The sequence below is a fragment of the Martes martes genome (assembly GCF_963455335.1).
Source record: "Martes martes genome assembly, chromosome: 6".
In the NCBI taxonomy this organism is placed as follows: Eukaryota; Metazoa; Chordata; class Mammalia; order Carnivora; family Mustelidae; genus Martes; species Martes martes.
In genome coordinates, this window is record NC_137893.1 from 26,864,602 (window position 1) to 26,884,668 (window position 20,067).

Genomic DNA, 20,067 nt, shown 5'->3' on the forward strand with positions numbered 1-20,067 from the left:
AGCCTATACTGAAAAAATTAATAAATGGGAAGTTTGATGAAGGGTGGGGTGTGTTTATAGTCTTAAAGTATCTACTCACAGAAAACTTAAGAATTACAAAGATTAAAAACTACAGTGGAAAACTTGGCAGTGATCAAAACAGACATATCAGCATGCTAGCTGATAGGATGTACTGAGGAGAATGTGGGCATCACTTCTAAGATATTCCTGCTAAAGATGTACACCCTGAATTTAATCATGAGAAGAACATCAGACTAACTTCAGTGGAGGAACATTCTCTACAATAACTGACGTACAGGTTTTAAAAGTATCAATCAAGTTCATGAAAATTAAGAATGCACTGAAGAACTGTACCACAGTGAGAGAGACAGAACAACTAAGTGCCATTCTCACACTGTGAAGAATAGTATTAGGACACGGGCAGAGCTTGACATGAGGGTCTAAGAATTAGCTGTAGTAATGTATCAGGGTTAGTTTCTTGATTTTGATGGTTGTTATCTAGTTATGTAGAATTCTCTTGATTATAAGAAATATATACTGGAGTATTTAAGGGTGACTGGATATCACGTTGGCAGCTTACTCTTATATCAAGGAAAAAATACTTAATTCTCTATTATACTTAGAAATTTTCTGTAACTTGGAAGCATTTTGCAAAAAATCAAGTAGAAAGTGTAAAAGAACAAAAACAATTACCTGTGGTGAGGGATTGACTTCTTCTACTGGTGGCTTTCAGAGGTGGCCTGTAGTTAAAGGGAGAGTAATTTTGTATTGCTGTACAAATGCTATTAAGAGGAGCCTCTGTGATCAGTCTTGTTTTGTGAATTATTTTATGGAAATGCGGGACTCAGAAAGTTTACATACAAAAACACGCCCTTTGGCTTTTTAGGTGTATGTAAATATGTGTGGATGTTTTGATCTTACACATCTCTTACTAGCTTTTGAAGGTAACATTGTGTATGGTTTAATGTTCCACTTGAATTACTTTAAAAATGCCATTTGCTTTTATTTATTGGTTCACATTTTATAGATAAAAGATATAGTTTAGTATCTTAAAATGGTGAATAAGTTTTCTATCATTTTCTGTCATGTCAAACAATTTTAACATTGTTCTGAGTGACAATAAGAAAACTTACTGAACATTCTGGGTATTGATATTTCTGCATGTTACTTAACCTCTTGGTACTGCATTTTTCTCTTTGAAGTAGGGATAATACGAGGCCCTTTTTCTCATAGTGTTAGGATTACATGTGAAAATGCATGTAAAGTGCTGAAAAGAGCACCTGGCATATATAGGTGCTTTAATAATTGTTAGCTAATTAATGATTGTAATTATGATTATTATGTTCTGGATTTGCATTATTTTATTTAATCCTCTCAGTTAGCCCTTGAAATATTTGCCCTATTTTACAGGTGGGAAAACTGAAGTTCTGCAAGGTTAAGTAATTTCCCAAAATCACAAACCTAGTAGTGACAGAGCCAGGATTCCAAACCATGTTGATCAAACTTCAAAGCCCCTACTTAAATGCATTACTTCTTTTTTTTTTTAAGATTTTGTTTATTTATTTGATAGAGATGGCAAGAGAGGGACTACAAGCAGGAGGGAATGGCAGAGGGAGAAGCAGGCTTCCCGTTGAGCAGGGTGCCCAGTGCGGAGCTCAGTTCCAGGACCCTGGGATCATGACCTGAGCCGAAGGCAGATGCTTAACAACTGAGCCACCCAGGTGCCCCAAAGGCATTACTTCTGTGTAATATTTTTTTTTTCCCCTCTTGTACCAAAGTTTTAGAAATAATCAGCGTTAAAACTGTAAGCACTTTATATTCTAATTCGCTTATTAAAGTTTATATGCCCAGTAGTTATAACAACAGTGCTTTATTCAGAACGCAAAAGACTATTAGAAGTATGGATAAAATTTTATTTTTAATTTTTTTTTAAAGTTTATTTATTCAGGTCATCTCTACACCCAACTGGGCTCTAACTCATTGCCTCGAGATCAAGAATTACATGCTTCTCTGACTGAGCCAGCCAGGCAGTCCAATACATTTAACTTTTAAAAAGAGAACATTTACTCTTTTCTTAACTGAAAGAGAAGATACTAAAAGAACATAAGTTAAGCTCTCATGAGTTACCTTCAATAATAATAGTATTTTTATTAAGAACTAATAAAAAGTGATGTTTAAGCCGTTTGAAGCAAAACTAATATTTAACTCAGATGAAGAAATTTACTGGTGTCCTACAAGCTGTCTGAAAGATACACTCTTTGTGGTCTTGGATATTGATCATATTTATTTCTTGAAACTCCTGGCTTTGTGGAATTACACCATCCTGGTCCTTTGACTTTTATAGCTATGTGTATCATTTGCTAAGCAGATTCTCAGTCCTGACCTATGATCATAAACTGTTCTACATGTTGTTCCCTGTATCTTTAATCTCTTGATCTTACCTTATATCCAACTTCAGCTTTGTTCGTGACTATATTTCCAGTGCTTCACCTGTGGTACTTTCTAGTATTTATTTCCAAGCTCTTAGTATTTGCATCCCAGGTAAGCTGAAATTCAGAATATATAAAACCTCATTCAGTATCTTTGGACCTCTGCCTTCTAGGAGTGTAGGGGTAGGTTTTGAGGGGAGGGTTTTCTCCCTCTAAGCTGTTTCATTAAATTCTATCCCTAGAGATCTTCTCTTACTTTTTGTCTTTGTCAATCTGTCTTTCAGATTTCCTTTTTTTCCCTCTTCATCCTGTGACCAACTCCTTATCATCCAGTACTTAATATTTTAACTGTTGCTTACATCGTCTCGCTTTATACTGGTCCTTCTCTCATTTTAATTACCCCATTTATTATGTTCTCCCTCTGACCAAACACCCGCAATGGTCCCTGTATCCCTCACTTGATTCTCAGGACCCACAATTATGTTCTCAGTATACTTATACAAACTTAATTCCTTCGTTCTCTGTAGGGATAGGACTCTGATTATGGGAGTTACCTTCCCTACATCTTCCACGGAGACACAGTTTTACCTCCTCTGCCTTTTTCCTTGACTCCCTTACTGTAGTATGCTCTCTTCTCTACCTGCTTGAGCAAGTCTTACCCAGCTTAATGTTCTGGTTCAAACTGTGACCCCCTGAAAGCTTTGTACTCTCCTCATCTGCATAGTCTCTAAATTCTTAGTGTGCTATACTTACAGCCCAGTCTGAGCCATCAGAGTTAATGCTGAGGACCTTAGCTGCCTGGGTAGCTGATATGATAAAAGTCCGTTGCAGGGCATGTTGTAACCCACTCACATCTAAATGGAATTATAATAGAAAAACTTAATAATTATATAGGGAGTAGTCTGAAATCTGGTCTGTAGCCATCGTCCCAAACGTGAAAGGTCCAACCATGAAAACAGGTCAGTTAAACAGTTAGGTCTCATTTCAGGAGACGGTCTTGCAAGTAGACTCCCAAAGTTAGGCCTGTATTTCCGAGAAATCAGATATCTAATAAGAGGCATTTCTGTGGAAACAAAGGAAAAATAAAGGCTAATCATCAGAATAAATTATAAACCAAATCTGAATCCTGAGGGCAGGATTTCTAGGTGATAGGCTCAAAGCAGCTTTGTAGTTTGAATTTTTCTAATGATGCTATCAGGTGTTAGGTGAACATGCTATTGCCCATTCAGCAACAGGCACAAAGATGGTCTGTATATGAGATGTTGTGATGATTTCTCTGAAGCTGGTTATACCAAGTTGTTCTGTCCTACATCTCGTGGCTTTAGGAAAATGGCACTTTTAAGTTCTCAGTGATTCCAAGTCAGAAGGGTGAGAGAAAAAATGGAAGTGTTAGTTAGGAGAGTTGTAGCCAGATACTGGAAGAAACTAATAGAATTCATGATGTGGTTCAGTTTACAGGTAAAAAACAAAACCTCAACGACATTAAAAGCACTAAAATCTGATATCCACAAAGGTGTATTACTGAAACATAATTTGTTCTCTGTATAGTCATCCTCATTTCTATCAGAGATAAGGAAAATAAGGCTGAAGTGTTTGTAAAGTAAGTCCAGTGTCTTTAAACTTGGCCTGCAGCATGAATAGTGATGGATCATGTAGAATCTTGTAAGTCAGCTTTGCTGGAATTTTTCATAAGGAGTCTCAGATTGAACTTTTGAAAGCTGCTCAAGGCCAGGAAGCCAAGCCAAAGACTTGATGTCAGACTTCATCTATAATACCTATACATTTGGGTGAATTACTCATTTTTTGAGGTTCTTGATATATTCTGATATTCCTGGGCCTGCCAGGCAGTGACCTTCCTCACTCACCTTGAAAGGCTACTGGGAATCCTATAAGGTACCACACTGATTTTTCTCAAGGGGCTTAATTGGTTCCATAAAGTCAGCCTTGTTTTTTTAAAGTTGTCTTGGCATATCTGAATCTATGCATATCTCTCTCAAATATTAAGGACATTCCACTCAGAGCCTTGGTAATGTAACCAGTGTTTCCAGTTGTGTCCTGGTACAAGGAGAACAGATTCATGATTGAAATGACAATATAAGAATACTCACTGAGTGTTTCCAAATTCTGGAGGGATCAGATTTAGGAAGTAAGTGATTATGTTTCATCTTCATTCAGAAAGGTATGCTTAACCAAAATGCTGTAAGTCATAGCTGTCTTAACAGAAAAAAGTTTCCTTAAATCTGAAAAGCAAAAAATTAAAGAACCAGCAATGTTTCAAACAAAACAAATTAAAAAATTTTAAAAAAATTAAAATCATTCTCATCAGTTCATCCAGTCCTAGAGATACTTGATCTTCTGTTAGCAGTTTTGTGAATCTAGTTTTTCCTTAGACTTCTGTCATTTCTTACCCAGTTCAGTATTTGATCTGAAAGTTATCAGAAACCTAGGTTTGTCAGAGTCCTTTCCAGGAATCTCCTTGAAGATGAAGCATTTGTGCAAAAGTATAAGAGTGAAACAGTAACTGTCTGTAAATGATGAAAGACTTAAAAATGCCCATGTTTTTAATTATAACACAACTGAGAAGGAAATTTGACTATTTCTGTGACACACTTTTTTTAAAATTTAATTTTACTTTTTCAGTGTTCCAAGATTCATTGTTTATGCATCACATCCAGTGCTCCATGTTTGACACACTTTTTTTTTTTAAAGATTTTATTTATTTATTTGACAGACAGAGATCACAAGTAGGTAGAGAGGCAGGCAGAGAGAGAGGAGGAAGCAGGTTCCCTGCTAAGCAGAGCCCAATGAGGGGCTCCATCCTAGGACCCTGGGATCATGACCTGAGCCGAAGGCAGAGGCTTTAACCCACCCTGCCTCCCAGGTGCCCCTGACGTACATTTTAAGATGATAACTGGATTGATGATTGATAATATTCTATATCAGATTTAGGAATTTGATAGAATTTCTAGAATGCTTATATTAATAGTATATATCCATACAGGGATATTCATAAGGAAGGTTTAGCATTATTTCTTATTTGACAATACTTCTCATAAAATTTTACCTGTCAAATAAGCCTAATTAATTCAGTGTTTCTCTTTTTATAAGGAGAGTGAACACATCTTTTGAGATGTTCCAGGGTTCTCTAGAAAATCCTAGAGTTATTTCCAGGTCAAAAAGACTTTATTTAGAATTTGATTTTGGGAACTTAGTCAAAAACATCAAAAGGTTTTGGACACTTGACTAAGTAGGATCACAGATAATTATGAAACAATACTTAATTATCTACTTAGCTAGAATGACAAAAGATTTTAAAGGCATATACAGAAAATTACATAGTTCTGAGCAAAATTCTGCTCCTTTAATATTGGGAAGACTCAGTTTGCCTAAGTAATCAAAGACCCGATTAAAACCATATGAAACGCAGGTTATTTTGATAAAACAGAGAATCTTTTCCTTCTAGCTAGATTACTTAAAAGGTAAAGCAAAACCTTTCGTAATCTATTATCAAGAGCTGACCAATACTCCCCAAAAAACTTTGTCCTTTTAGCAGATGAAAGAAAATTATATAAGCATATAGTATTGATATTAAAGTTTATAAACAAACAAACAACAAATCCTTATAAGTTTTAGCTAACTCAGCCACACAAGGTAAAATTCTTTCTCTTTCTTCTCAACTTACTATACCATTTTGTTCTTTATTTTCCTCTTTCCCATTCTGAAATAGCCAGTTTTACTTTAGGACAAATTTACTTTCTTTTCCGCTAACAGAAATACATCTTCAGTCCTCATACCTTCTCTTAGCTAAAGACACATCCTACTTTCCTTGCATGCAGAAATGTTTCCTATGTTATTTGTAGTAGTTATAATTACATATGTTATTTAGAATTCTTAACCCTTAGAAACCTTTTCTAACGAAAAGCAAGAAGTAAAACTTTGAAATGTTAAACCAACATTCTTTACACTGGCAAATTTATGAGTGTATTTCATAATTTCTATCAATATACATTTCCTCATAGTACAGTTTATCAGTGTGTCACAAGACTTGCTTACTACAGACCCAAATATCTTTAGTTCCTTTGTAATAAGAGGTCAAAAGTAGGTAAACTTCAACTTGTTTTGCAATTACTGTTTCAATATTTTATCTTATTTGGAAATGGTTTAGACATTTAGTGAATTTCTTCGTTTAACAGCAAAATTCTAGGCTGGAAGTTAACAAAAATTTTAGAAACTAATTTTAAGTAGATACATCATAACATATTTATTGCTGAAAAGTTCACCTAGAAATTCTTAACCCATTTAACATTTATCTAAATCTCTTGATCACAGCAATTATGTTTAGATGACTCATGAAAAACTTCATTAGGTAGCATCATCCCGTCATTTTTCTTGCTGACAAATTTTGTAATAGAGATAACATGAATTTGTTTGACTAGTAAATGCTGGTAGAATATGTTTTTTAATCTGCATTTTATTTAAAATAATTAGTTATATTAATATGATCTCTGTTATATTTAGTATATAATATGTATTATATGTGTATAATATAATTATGTTAGTTATAGGTTATTACATATATATTAATTACATATAATCTGATATATATCTGTATCTATATATCTGGAGACATACTTTTTTTAATTACACCAGATTTAAACAAGCTTTTACTTCCCAAAGATTATCCCAGATCATATGAATTTGTAAATATTTGGGTTAGTTTTGGGGGCCCCTGGGGGTACCTGGATGGCTCAGTTGGTTAAGCATTTGCCTTTGGCTCAGGTCATGATCCCAGGCCCTGCATTGGGCTTCCTGCTCAGTGGGGAGTCGGCCTCTCCTTCTGCCTACTGCTCCCCTGCTTGTGCTTTCTCTCTCTATCAAATAAATAAAATCTTTAAAAAAATAAATATTTGGGTTAGTTTCAGTATTTTTGAGTTTTAGGAATACTTAATTCATAAGTGCTTATTTTTAAGCCAATTAAGTAGAGTTCTTTTACAAATTTTGGCAGTAACATCTGGAGTTTGAGAGAAGAAAATCACATATATAACATATCCATAGACATATATAAACATACAGACAGACACAGAGACCTATAGCTTCAATTCCAGCATCCTCGTCACGAATCAGGTAAATATAAAACTTACTAGTGTATAAATATCAGCTGACTCCAAATTGGCAGACAGAATAAGCTAAGGTTGCCTGCTCCAGTGGCTAAAGCTTTTTACTAATATCTGTGGAGAAGATTTTTAAGATTTGTATTTATCCTTAACAAATAATCCTTAAGGAGGCTGTGGCCTAGAGTTTGGGCAAAAGAGCTGTTATAGCATTTTGTATTTTAAAAGACCTCTTTACCCCTCTTTTTTTTTCCTTTAGTCTCAGGCAATCATGGGTAGAGTTTTAGTTACCTCTTGGGGTGTTTATCTTTCAAAGACATTGAGGATTAACATCTTCAGGGGGAGAGAAAGGATGTAAGTTTTCTCCTAGGAGTTCTGGTGCTTTTTTCATGGTTTCCGAGGTCACAATAAAATGTAGTAGTGCCACCCTGTAATTAGGGGGAGGGCCTTGTAAAAGTAATTCTCTAGACTTAAGATCAAATGAGGCCTCTTCAGGTTGGAAACGAAGAAGGGATTATTTGGATCACTGTGGTCATGGAAATGATGAACCCAATGGACTGTGGGAATTTTGAGCAGGAGGATATAGGCTTCCTCTGTGAGCCTTAGCAGTGATCACTGTTGGAAGGATGGGTACAGTGCTAGGGAGCATATATCCAAGTGAGGAAAGGGAGGACTCCCCATGAGGATCAGTGGCTCTGGGGGCCTTTGTCTTTGCACTTCCCTCTTCCTCCTCAGGAGAGGCCTCGATAACCCTCTCAGCTTTTCCCTTGGCAGCAGGAATACCTCATGAGGTGTGCTTGTAGTTATGCTCCCATTCAGCAGAAAGCTTAGGGGGCTCAGAAAATGTGCTAGCTCAGAAGGAATGAGCATTATGGTCCAGATGGATTTTTTTTTTTAATATTTTATTTATTTGAGAGGCAGAGAGAGACAATGAAAGAGAGAGAGCATGAGAGAAGAGAGGTCAGTGGGAGGAGCAGACTTCCTGCTGAGCAGGGAGCCCGATGTGGGACTTGATCCTGGGATTCCAGGATCATGACCCGAGCCGAAGGCAGTCGCTTAACCAACTGAGCCACCCAGGCGCCCCCAGATGGATCTTTAAGAAAGTTATGGATTTGGCTGGAGAGAGGCAAGATGGCAGTGGAGTAGCAGACTGGTGTGACATCAGGTTCCAGGAGTTCAGCTAGATAGTTATCAAACCATTCTAAACACCTACAAACTCAACAAAAGATAGAAGAGAAGAGCAGGAATTCTAGGAACAGAAAATTGACCACTTTCTGAAAGTTAGGACGTGTGGTGAAGTGAATCTGAAGGGACGGGACGATAGACTGCTGGGGGAGGGGCCAGCTCCCAGCAAGTGGTGGAGCAGTGGAACACAAAATCAGAACTTTTAGAAGTCTGCTCCACTGGGGGACATTGCTCCAGAGGTTAAGCAGGGGTGGAACCCTCATGTGGACAGTGTGGTCTCAGGTACTGTGGGGTCACAGAAAGATTGGGGATGTCTGAGTGTGGCAGAACTCCCAGGTATCGGAGCAGGGAAGCCAATTACAGAGACAGAGCTGAGGAGTGAGCTTTCAGATCAGGGTTACTTAAACTGTGATCCAAGGCACAGTCAGACCACTGCTGTTCAAGCAGGGACCCCACAAGTAACAGATCCAAGGAGACTCACCTTCCTCCTCTGGGAGGAGCAGTGTGGCAGGAATCTCCTGGGTTTGGAGACTCCAAATGGGGCTGTGCACCAGAGATAGAAACGCTTGGTCACAGGCTGGGTGAGCACAAAGCACGGCCGGAGGCCAGGGAGACAGGAGTGATTGACTGCTTATCTCTGAGGGCACATTGATGAGTGGGACCCCTCTCGGCTCCTCTTGGCTGGAGATCGGGAGGCTGCCATTTTCATTCCCATCCTCTAGGGCTCTACGGAAAACGTTCAGGGAACAAAAGCTCCTGAGGGCGAACTGGAGCAGATTTCTTAGCCTGGCACCTGGCAAGGGCGGTGCAGTTCTGCTTTGGGCAAAGACATTTGAGACTCACTGCAATAGGCCTCTCCCCCAGAAGATCCGTGAGAACATCCAGCCAAGACCAAACTCACAGATCAAGGAGAACATTGGAACTCCAGAGATAGGGGAAAGCAATGCAAAGAACTCATGGCTTTTTCCCCAGGATCCTTTACTCTTGCAAAGTTAAATTTTTAAAAGTTTTATTATTTTTCTTATTCTATTTTTTTAACTTTTCCTCTTTCCTGTCTTAACGTTTTTTAACTAGTTTATCTTAACAGTACCTTTCTAAAAAAAAAATCTTTTTAAACCTTCATTGTTATAGTCGTATTTTATCTCTTCATTGTGTTTAACCTTACTTTTTGTATACATATAAGTATTTTTTTTTCCTAAAAAATTTTGGGATACAGTTTCTTTTAATAGATCAAAATATACTCTAAATCTAGCGCATGGCTTTGTTCTAGTCTCCAGCCTGAGCACATTCTCTCCTCTTTTTTTTTCTTTTTTCAACCAACTTACCAATTCCTTTTTTAGAATTTTTAAAAAAATGTTCATCTTTACAGTCATATTCCATCTCTTCATTGTGTTTACCCTTATTTTTGTATGTATGTGTGTGTGTGTGTATGTGTGTGTGTGTGTGTGTGTGTGTGTGTGTATATATATATATATATATGTATGTTTTTCTTTAAAATTTTGGGAGGTAGTTTCTTCTAAGAGACCAAAATACACCCCAAATCAAGTGGGTGGCTCTGTTCTGTTCACCAGTCTAATATATATACACATATTTTTTTTCTTTTTATCCCCCGCCCCCAGTTTTGGATCTCTTCTGATTTGTTAGTGTACATTTTTCTGAGGTCTTTGCCACCCTTTTTAGTATTTTATTCTTTTGTTCATATATTCTTATATGGATACAATGACAAGGCGGAAAAACTCGTCACACACACACACACAAAAACAACAACAAGAGACAGTACCGACGGCTAGGGACCTAATCAATATGGACATTGGTAATATGGCAGAACTAGAGTTCAGAATGATGATTCTCAGGGTGCTAGCTAGGCTCAAAAAAGGCATGGAAGATAATAGAGAAACCTTTCTGGAGAAATAAAAGAACTAAAATCTAACCAAGTTGAAATCAAAAAAGGCATTAATGAGGTGCAATAAAAAATGGAGGCTCTTACTGCCAGGATAAATGAGGCAGAAGAGAGAATTAGTGATATAGAAGACCAAATGATGGAGAATAAAGAAGCTGAGCAAAAAAGAGAGACAAACAACTACTGGACTACGAGAGGAGAATTCGAGAGATAAGTGATACCATAAGACGAAACAATATTAGAATAATTGGGATTCCAGAAGAAGAAGAAAGAGAGGGGCAAAAGGTATATCGGAGTGAAATTTAGTGGAGAATTTCCCTAATATGGCAAAGGGAAAAAGCATCAAAATCCAGGAGGTACTGAGAAACCCCTCTCAAAATCAATAAAAATAGGTCCACACTCCGTCATCTAATAGTAAAATTTACAAGTCTTAGGGACAAAGAGAAAATTCTGAAAGTAACTCGGGACAAGAGGTCGGTAACATCCAATGGTAGAAATATTAGATTGGCAGCAGACTTATCCACAGAGACCTGGCAGGCCAGAAAAGACTGGCATGATATATTCAGAGCACTAAATGAGAAAAATATGCAGCCAAGAATACTTATCCAGCTAGACTATCATTGAAAATAGGAGGAGAGATAAAAAGCGTCCAGGACAAACAAAAATTGAAAGAATTTGCAAACACCCAACCAGCCCTATAGGAAATATTGAAAGGGGTCCTCTAAGCAAAGAGAGAGCCTAGAATTAGTACACCAGAAAGGAACAGAGACAATATACAGTAACATTCACCTTACAGGCAATACAATGACACTAAATTCATATCTTTCAATAGTTACCCTGAATGTAAATGGGCTAAATCCCCCAATCAAAAGACACAGGGTATCAGAATGGATAAAAACCAAAACCCATCAATATGCTGTCTACAAGAAACTCATTTTAGACCCAAAGACACCTCCAGATTTAAAGTGAGGGAGTGGAAAACAATTTACCATGCTAATGGGCATCAAAAGAAAGCTGGGGTGGCAATCCTTATATCAGATAAATAGATTTTAAGCCAAAGACTATAATAAGAGATGAGGAAGTGCCACCTCCTGATGGCACATGGGAGAAGAATGAGGCACAAACAAGTCACCTGCAAGAGAATGGGAGCAGGGGACGAGAAGAGAAAAGACTGTTGCTCCGAACAACTTCTTAGTCTCATATTTATTAGAAAGTGAGTAACAACCAATGAAGAAGCTGGAGTAGGTTACACAGTTACCATGAGTTTTGTAGATACATAAGAAGAAAGGCAAAGTATGTCTGGTCACATAGTACATGACCTGTAGTGAGCAAGCCCAAATGAAAGGATTGTTTGACTAACTGCTTATGCTCTCCAGGAAAGGGGAGATAATGGAAAAATGAAGTAGGTGGCATTCTGCCCTAAGTGAGCCAGGCATCCCCAGCTGTTTGGCTTCAAGAATGTATATTGTCCTCACCCCAAAAGGCCTGTTGCCATTACATGTTTTTCTTAAAGCTATATCTGAGCATGCTTGGTAAATAATATAATTTCTCATAGTTTATATTTTAAGCAGTACGTTGTTCTAAGGGACGGTTACAAGGAAGGACACTATCATACTTAAAGGGTCTGTCCAACAAGAAGATCTAACAATTTAAATATCTATACCTTTAACATGGGAGCAGCCAACTATATAAACCAATTAACAAAATCAAAGAAACACATTGACAATAATACAATAATAGTAGGTGACTTTAATACCCCCCTCACTGAAATGGACAGATCATCTAAGCAAAAGATCAACAAGGAAATAAAGGCCTTAAATGACACACTGGACCAGATGGACATCACAGATATATTCAGAACATTCTATCCCCAACAGAATACACATTCTTCTCTAGTGCACATTGAACATTCTCCAGAATAGATCACATTCTGGGTCACAAATCAGGTCTCAACCAGTACCAAAGATTGGGATCATTCCCTGCATATTTTCAGACCACAATGTCCTGAAGCTAAAACTCAATTACAAGAGGAAAGTTGGAAAGAACTCAAATACATGGAGGCTAAAGAGCATCCTACTAAAGAATGAATGGGTCAACCAGGAAATTAAAGAAGAATTGAAAAAATTCATGGGAACAAATGAAAATGAAAACACAACTATTCAAAATCTTTGGGACACAGCAAAAGCGGTCCTGAGAGGAAAGTATATAGTGATCCACCCTTTCTTAAGAAACAAGAAAGGTCTCAAATATACAACCTAACCTTACACCTAAAGGAGCAGGAGAAAGAACGGCAAAGAAAGCCTAAATCCAGCAGATGAGAAATCATAAAGATCAGAGCAGAAATCAATGAAATAGAAACCAAAAGAACAGTAGAACAAGTCAATGAAACTAGGAACTGCTGGTTCTTTGAAAGAATTAGTAAGATTGATAAACCCCTGGCCAGACTTATCAAAAAGAAAAGAGAAAGGACTCAAATTAATAAAATCATGAATGAAAGAGGGGAGATCACAACCAATACCAAAGAATACAAATACCAGGCTCATATATAATAAGAATATATTATGAGCAACTATACACAGCAAATTTGACAATCTGGAAGAAATGGATTCATTCCTAGGGACATATAAACTACCAAAACTGAACCAGGAAGAAAGAGAAAACCTGAACAGACCCATAACCGGTAAGGAAATTGAAGTAGTCATCAAAAATCTCCCAACAAACAAGAGCCCAGGGCCAGATGGCTCCCGAGGGGAATTCTAGCAAACATTTAAAGAAGAATTAATACCTATTCTCCTTAAACTGTTCCAAAAAATACAAATGGAAGGAAAATTTCCAAAATCATTTTATGAGGTGAGCATTACCTTGATCCCAAAATCAGACAAAGATCCCACCAAAAAGGAGATTTACAGACCAATATCCCTGATGACCACAGATGCGAAAATTCTCACCCTAATACTGGCCAGTAGGATCCAACAGTACATTAAAAGGATTATTCACCACGACCAAGTGGGATTTATTCCTGGGCTACAAGGTTGGTTCAACATCCACAAATCAATCAATGTGATACAATACATTAATAAAAAGAAGACAAGAATCATGGTACTCTAAATAGATATTGAAAAAACATTTGACAAAGTACAGCATCCTTTCTTGATGAAAACTCTTCAAAGTGTAAGGATAGAGGGTACATACCTCAATGTCATCAAAGCCATCTATGAAAAACCCACAGTGACTATCATTCTCAATGGGGAAAAACTGAGAGCTTTTCCCCTAAGGTCAGGAACACAGCAAGGATGTCCACTATCACCATTGCTATTAAACATAGTACTAGAAGTCCTAGCCTCGGCAATCAGACAACAAAAAGAAACAAAAGGCATCCGAATTGGCAAAGAAGTCAAACTCTCACTCTTTGCAGGTGATACGATACTTTATATGGAAAACCCAAAAGACTCCACTCCAAAACTGCTAGAACTCATACAGGAATTCAGTAAAATGTCAGGATATAAAATCAATGCAGGGAAATCAGTTGCATTTCTATACAGCAACAGCAAAACAGAAGTCCCATTTACAATTGCATCCAAAACCATAAGATACCTAGGAATAAACCTAACCAAAGAGGCATAGAATTTGTACTCAGAAAACTATAAAGTACTCATGAAAGAAATTGAGGAACACAAAGAAATGGAAAAACGTTCCATGCTAATAGATTGGAAGAATAAATATTGCGAAAATGTCAATGCTACCCAAAGCAGTCTACACATTTAATGCAATCCCTATCAAAATACCATCAATTTTTTTTCAAAGCATAGAACAAATAATCCTAAAATTTATATGGAACCAGAAAAGACCCTAAATAGCCAGAGGAATGTTGAAAAAGAAAGCCAGAGTTGGTGGCATCACAATTCCAGACCTCAAGGTCTTTTACAAAGCTGTAACCATCAAGAAAGTATGGTACTGGCACAAAAACGGACACATAGATCAATGGAACAGAATAGAGAGACCAGAAATAGATCAACAACTCTATGGTGAACTAAACTTTGACAAAGCAGGAAAGAATGTCCAATGGAAAACAGACAGTCTCTTCAACAAATGGGTTGGGAAAATTGGACAGCCACATGCAGAAGAATGAAACTGGACCATGTCCTTACACCACACACAAACATAGACTCAAATGGAAGAAAGACCTCATTGTGAGATAGGAATCCGTCAAAATCCTTGAGGAGAACACAGGCAGCAACCTCTTCGACCTCAGCCACAGCAGCTTCTTCCTAGAAACATCGCCAAAGGCAAGGGAAGCAAGGGCAAAAATGAACTATTGGGTCTTCATCAAGTTCAAAAGCTTTTACACAGCAAAGGAAATGGTCAACAAAACCAAAAGACAATTGACGGAATGGGAGAAGATATTCGCAAATGACATATCAGATAAAGGGCTAATATCCAAAATCTATAAAGAACTTAACACCCAAAGAACAAATAATCCAATCAAGAAATGGGCAGAGGACATGAACAGACATTTCTGCAAAGAAGACATCCAGATGGCCAACAGACACATGAAAAAGTGCTCAACAGCACTCAGCATCAGGGAAATACAAATCAAAACCACAGTGAGATACCACCTCACACCAGTCAGAATGGCTAAAATTAACAAGACGGAAAGCGACAGATGTTGGAGAGGATGTGGAGAAAGGGGAACCGTCCTACACTGTTAGTGGGAATGCAAGCTGGTGCAGCCACTCTGGAAAACAGCATGGAGGTTCCTCAGAAAGTTGAAAATAGAGCTACCTTATGACCCATCAATTGCACTACTCGGTATTAACCCTAAAGATACAAATGTAGTGATCCGAAGGGGCACGTGCACCCAAATGTTTATAGCAGCAGTATCCACAATAGCCAAACTGGATAGAACCTAGATGTCCATCAATAGATGAATGGATAAAGAAGAATTGGTATACATATATACAATGGAGTACAGTGCAGCCACGAAAAGAAATGAAATCTTGCCATTTGCAACGACATGGATGGAACTAGAGGGTATTATGCTGAGCAAAATAAGTCAATCAGACAAAGACAATTATCATATGATCTCCCTGAGATGAGCAATTTGGGAGGCAGAGTAGGGGGTTTGGGGTGCAGGGAAGGAAAAAATGAAACAAGATGGGATCAGGAGGGAGACAAACCATAAGAGACCCTTAATCTCACAAAACAAACTGAGGGTTGCTGAGGGGTGGGGGAGTTAGGGATAGGGTGGCTGGGTTATGAACATTGGGGAGGGTATGTGATATGGTGAGTGCTGTGAAGTGTGTAAGCCTGACGATTCATAGACCTGTACCCCCTGGGGTAAATAATACATTATATGTTAAAAAAATAATTTAAAAAATAAGAAATAAATAACACAGCTATTAATAAAAAAAGAAAGTTATGGATTGTAGGGTCTTTAGAGGTAGCAGCCAGTTGATGGATTTTAGCCACTATGAGTAGCAGTTAAGAGCCAGTTCCAAACAAGAAAACCTGCAATAACCAATTAGTTCCCCTCTCTCCTTCCTGCTTCATAAAATACTTAAGAAACATTTGAATTTTAGTTAAGGTATGACTTTTAATCTCAATTTCTACTTCTTGTTTTTATCCTGTTACCATAATCTTACTGGAAAATTGTTGTTACCAACCCTCTTTGTAGGCTGCTTTCCTTTTCAGGGTGTCACAGGAAACCTCTCCTGGATTGGAGTCTGCCTTCAGACTGATATGCACAGGGTCTCTGGGAAAAGTCCCTAGGCCTCTGGAGCATAAACCAGAGCCTTGGCATTTTGGTATGCATAATTGAGTAACACCTAGGAAGCATCCATGGGGTTTTACCAAGATGCTGGTGTGCCTTGTCAGGTCCTTGTTCAGGACATTTATATTTGTCCATTAATTTTTTAAGCAGTACCACACCAGGGATTGGACCCATAGTATCCTGTTGGGTCAGGGGACAAGGAGCAATGGTAGTAAGTAAAGTGGCAACACAGAGACTATAGGCCTCTGTGTGGGTTCCCTCTGTGTCGGTTTCTTCTGTGGTGCTATTGGCTTCCAGTTATAGGGCTATTTTTCTCTTCTCGGTTAGGACATGTAATTTGGGCACAAGCCACTTGACTCAGTGGTTACAAGTGGAAATTTCCAGTCTTCCTCACCTAACGGAATCATTTCTATCTACCTTTGGCCCAGAATCCTCCTTGGCAGTGACAGTAGCCTTACAGTCCAATCCACCCTCCCTTGCTTTCCTTGGCTATGGAGGTCCCTTATACACATTAATAATCAATTAAGACCTTTATAATTGGTGGTCTAATCATTTCATTGGAGCATATGGCCTTGCTCATGCTGTTCTGGGGAGATTCTTGAATTATGGCAGGCATGACATTTTAGGTTAGATATTGCAGGCAACATATGACAGAGGCAATGTGTAAAAGCACATAGCAGCATGACAGACCCCTAAAGGTGCTCCTTTCTCAGATGGTGTGTTTGGCAGTTAGTAGGCAAGTTGCAGGTAAAGGCATTCCCCTTGGTTAATTGCAAGGTCCTGCCAGTCCTGCCAATTATGCCAATTGTCGTGTGTTGGTCTTAGCCTTTCAATACCCGGTCTTGTGCCTATACCAGCCCTTGTGGTTTTTATTATGATTGCAAGATGCCCTTCAGCAATAACCATTAGGAAACTGAAAAAAATAAAGATTTATTACTTACAGGACCTGGGTATTACATAGCACACATGGTAGAGATGGGGGAGTGGGAGAGTGCATGATAACGCACATGGGCCTGAAGTTCTGCTTTTATTGGGGTTGAGGTGGGAGCCAGGGGTTTCATAGACTCACTGTCAGTGAATTTAAAACGTAAGAGCGGGAATTTAAAGCATGGCAAGAGGGAAAACGGGGGGCCAAATGGTCAGTTATAGAAATCAACCAAGATTTCTAAAACAGAGGAGCCTTCCTTTAGGAAAGTGGCTTGACTCCGTATCAAGTTATGTGCTGGCATTCTGTTTATTTGAGATAGCCATCTTTGAAGTAGATGCCTCTTTGAAGTGGTTGCCTTGGCAATAAAAGCTTCATTAAAATAAGAAAAAATACCCTAATTGTCAAGGTTTACACTATGTATTCAAAGGATAGAAATAAGAATAAAGGTAGATAGTGGTGCCTGGGTGGCTCAATTCATTAAGTGTCCGACTCTTGATTTCAGGTCAGGTTGTCATGATCTCAGCCCTGTGTCAGACTCTAGGCTCAGTGCAGAGCTGGCTTGAGATTCCCTCTCCTCCCTCTGCCTCTTCCCAAGCTCTCGTACATGCTTTCTCTCTCTCTCTCTCTCTCTCTCTCTCACGAAATAAATAAATAAAAATAAAAAATAGAAATAAATAAAAATAATTAAAAAAATAAATAAAAATAAAAAAATAGATCTGGAAGATTGTTTTCATGAAAAATTGAATATAACATGCAATGTAATTTTTCTGGATTTGGAAATTCATTCTTATAAGCATTGTTATGCTTAAGAGAAATTAGGAGAATGGTGTGCCTGGTGGCTCAGTTGGTTAGGCAGCTGCCTTTGGTTCAGCTCATGATCCCAGCACCCTGGGATCAGGCCCACAGCAGGTTCCCTGCTCAGTGGGGAGCCTGCTTCTCTTTCTCCCTCTGCCGCTCCCTCTGCTTGTATGCTCCTGCTCTCTCTCTGTCAAATAAATAAATAAAATTGTAAAAAGAAAGAAAGAAAGAAATTAGGAGTAAATCTCATCAATTACATATTTGATATTAAGTTTAGGTATAACCTAATTTATCAAGTCTTTTCTGTTAAAAATGGAAATTAAAAAAATATACTCTCGGGGCGCCTGGGTGGCTCAGTGGGTTAAAGCCTTTGCCTTTGGCTCAGGTCATGATCCCAGAGTCCTGGGGTCGAGCCCCACATCGGGCTCTCTGCTCAGCAGGGAGCCTGCTTCCTCCTCTCTCTGCATGCGTCTCTGCCTACTTGTGATCTCTGTCAAATAAATAAATAAAATCTTTAAAATATATATATATATATATACACACTTTCTTTGTAATCAAAGTATTTCAGCTGAGATCTGCCTTTTTGTGAATAGTTTTTGAAATGTCAGAACATTATCTAGAACTATTTATTATAAATAAAGGTCTAAGAATGATTATTTGTGGAAAGGACATTAGCAGGCTCATTAAGTAATCTGATAGGTAGCTGAAATACTGCTGACATATTGTACTGTTTTTTTTGTTGGGTTAGCCATTTAAAGATCGCTGTGAATGGTTCTATGAGCATTTGCATTCAGGACAACCAGATTCAGACATGGTGCACAGACCAGTGAATGAAAATGATATCCTGCTGGTTCACAGAGGTATGTTTAAAAAGAAGCTGATGTGGTTGAGGCACAAAATACCAGTTATTGTAAATTTTAATACATAAAATTAACCAATGCTACATATTTAGATTCTATTTTTAGGAGTAGCTGTGAAGTTGTATCAAAAGCAAATTGTGCAAAGCTAAAGCAAGGAATTGCTGTACGGTTCCATGGAGAAGAAGGCATGGTGGGTATAAAAATAAGTGCTGTTAACGTCACTAGATATAAAAGATTGAAATGCACTTGAATGAAGTTTAGTATATAATTGATAATGGAAGAAATTTGAAATGACTCTAATTTGTTATTATTGAGAAAAAATTTCCACATATAATTCTTTTGATATTTAATTTTATTTTCTTGAACTCAGGGTCAAGGTGTTGTGCGTGAGTGGTTTGATATTCTGTCTAATGAGATAGTCAATCCTGATTATGCATTGTTTACCCAGTCAGCTGATGGTAAGTTGTACAGTCTACATTATTTTTTCTGTCACTTCTCGTATTTTCAAACTACATCAGTGCATTTTATCCTTTGATTCCCATAGTAATCTTGTGAGCTAGGTGTGGGATAGTCCCATTTCCTAGAAGAGAAAGTTGAAATTCAGAGTTTTTGTTAACTCGATTAATGAGTGGTAGGATCATGAGTGGAACCTGGTTCAGTCTAGCATTCTTTCCTCTACATAGGTGGTTCTCAAGGGCCAGTGCTGGCTGTAAGGAAGTTTTCATCAACCTTTTGTAAAGTAAAACTAATTTATGCAATTTAAGGATTGTCCTTAGACTGCTTTTCTGAGCTAAAATTTCCTTTTGTGAAATAGTGCCTTAGAAAAGATGGACTTAGAAAAATGCTTACTTGGAAAAATTAAAATTTGTTAACCCTATTTGAGTTTCCAAGTCTTAAAATTTATCGGTCATAAAAAAGAGTCTAGAAATCATGGTGTTAAATCTTAATTTATTATCTATTTATGTATAGTAACTTAGTTTTCGGTCCTTTTAAAAGATTAAACCTAAAAAGCTCTTATTATCTTATAATTGAAATAGGTTATTTGTTGAAATGGTACTTTCGACCTGCACAATTCTAATTCGATAT

The 20,067-nt window shown here is 37.7% G+C and overlaps 1 protein-coding gene across 2 annotated transcripts in view; it reads left to right on the plus strand.

Moving 5' to 3' along the window:
* HACE1 (HECT domain and ankyrin repeat containing E3 ubiquitin protein ligase 1) overlaps nucleotides 1–20,067 on the plus strand; it is a 117,301-nt gene that overhangs the window by 65,685 nt on the left and 31,549 nt on the right. For both annotated transcript variants that reach the window (XM_080806231.1, XM_080806230.1), the window contains 3 exons: nucleotides 18,870–18,981; nucleotides 19,074–19,171; nucleotides 19,352–19,439. In XM_080806231.1, coding sequence (XP_080662357.1) covers nucleotides 18,870–18,981; nucleotides 19,074–19,171; nucleotides 19,352–19,439 — 298 coding nt within the window. The remainder of the gene's footprint in view (nucleotides 1–18,869; nucleotides 18,982–19,073; nucleotides 19,172–19,351; nucleotides 19,440–20,067) is intronic.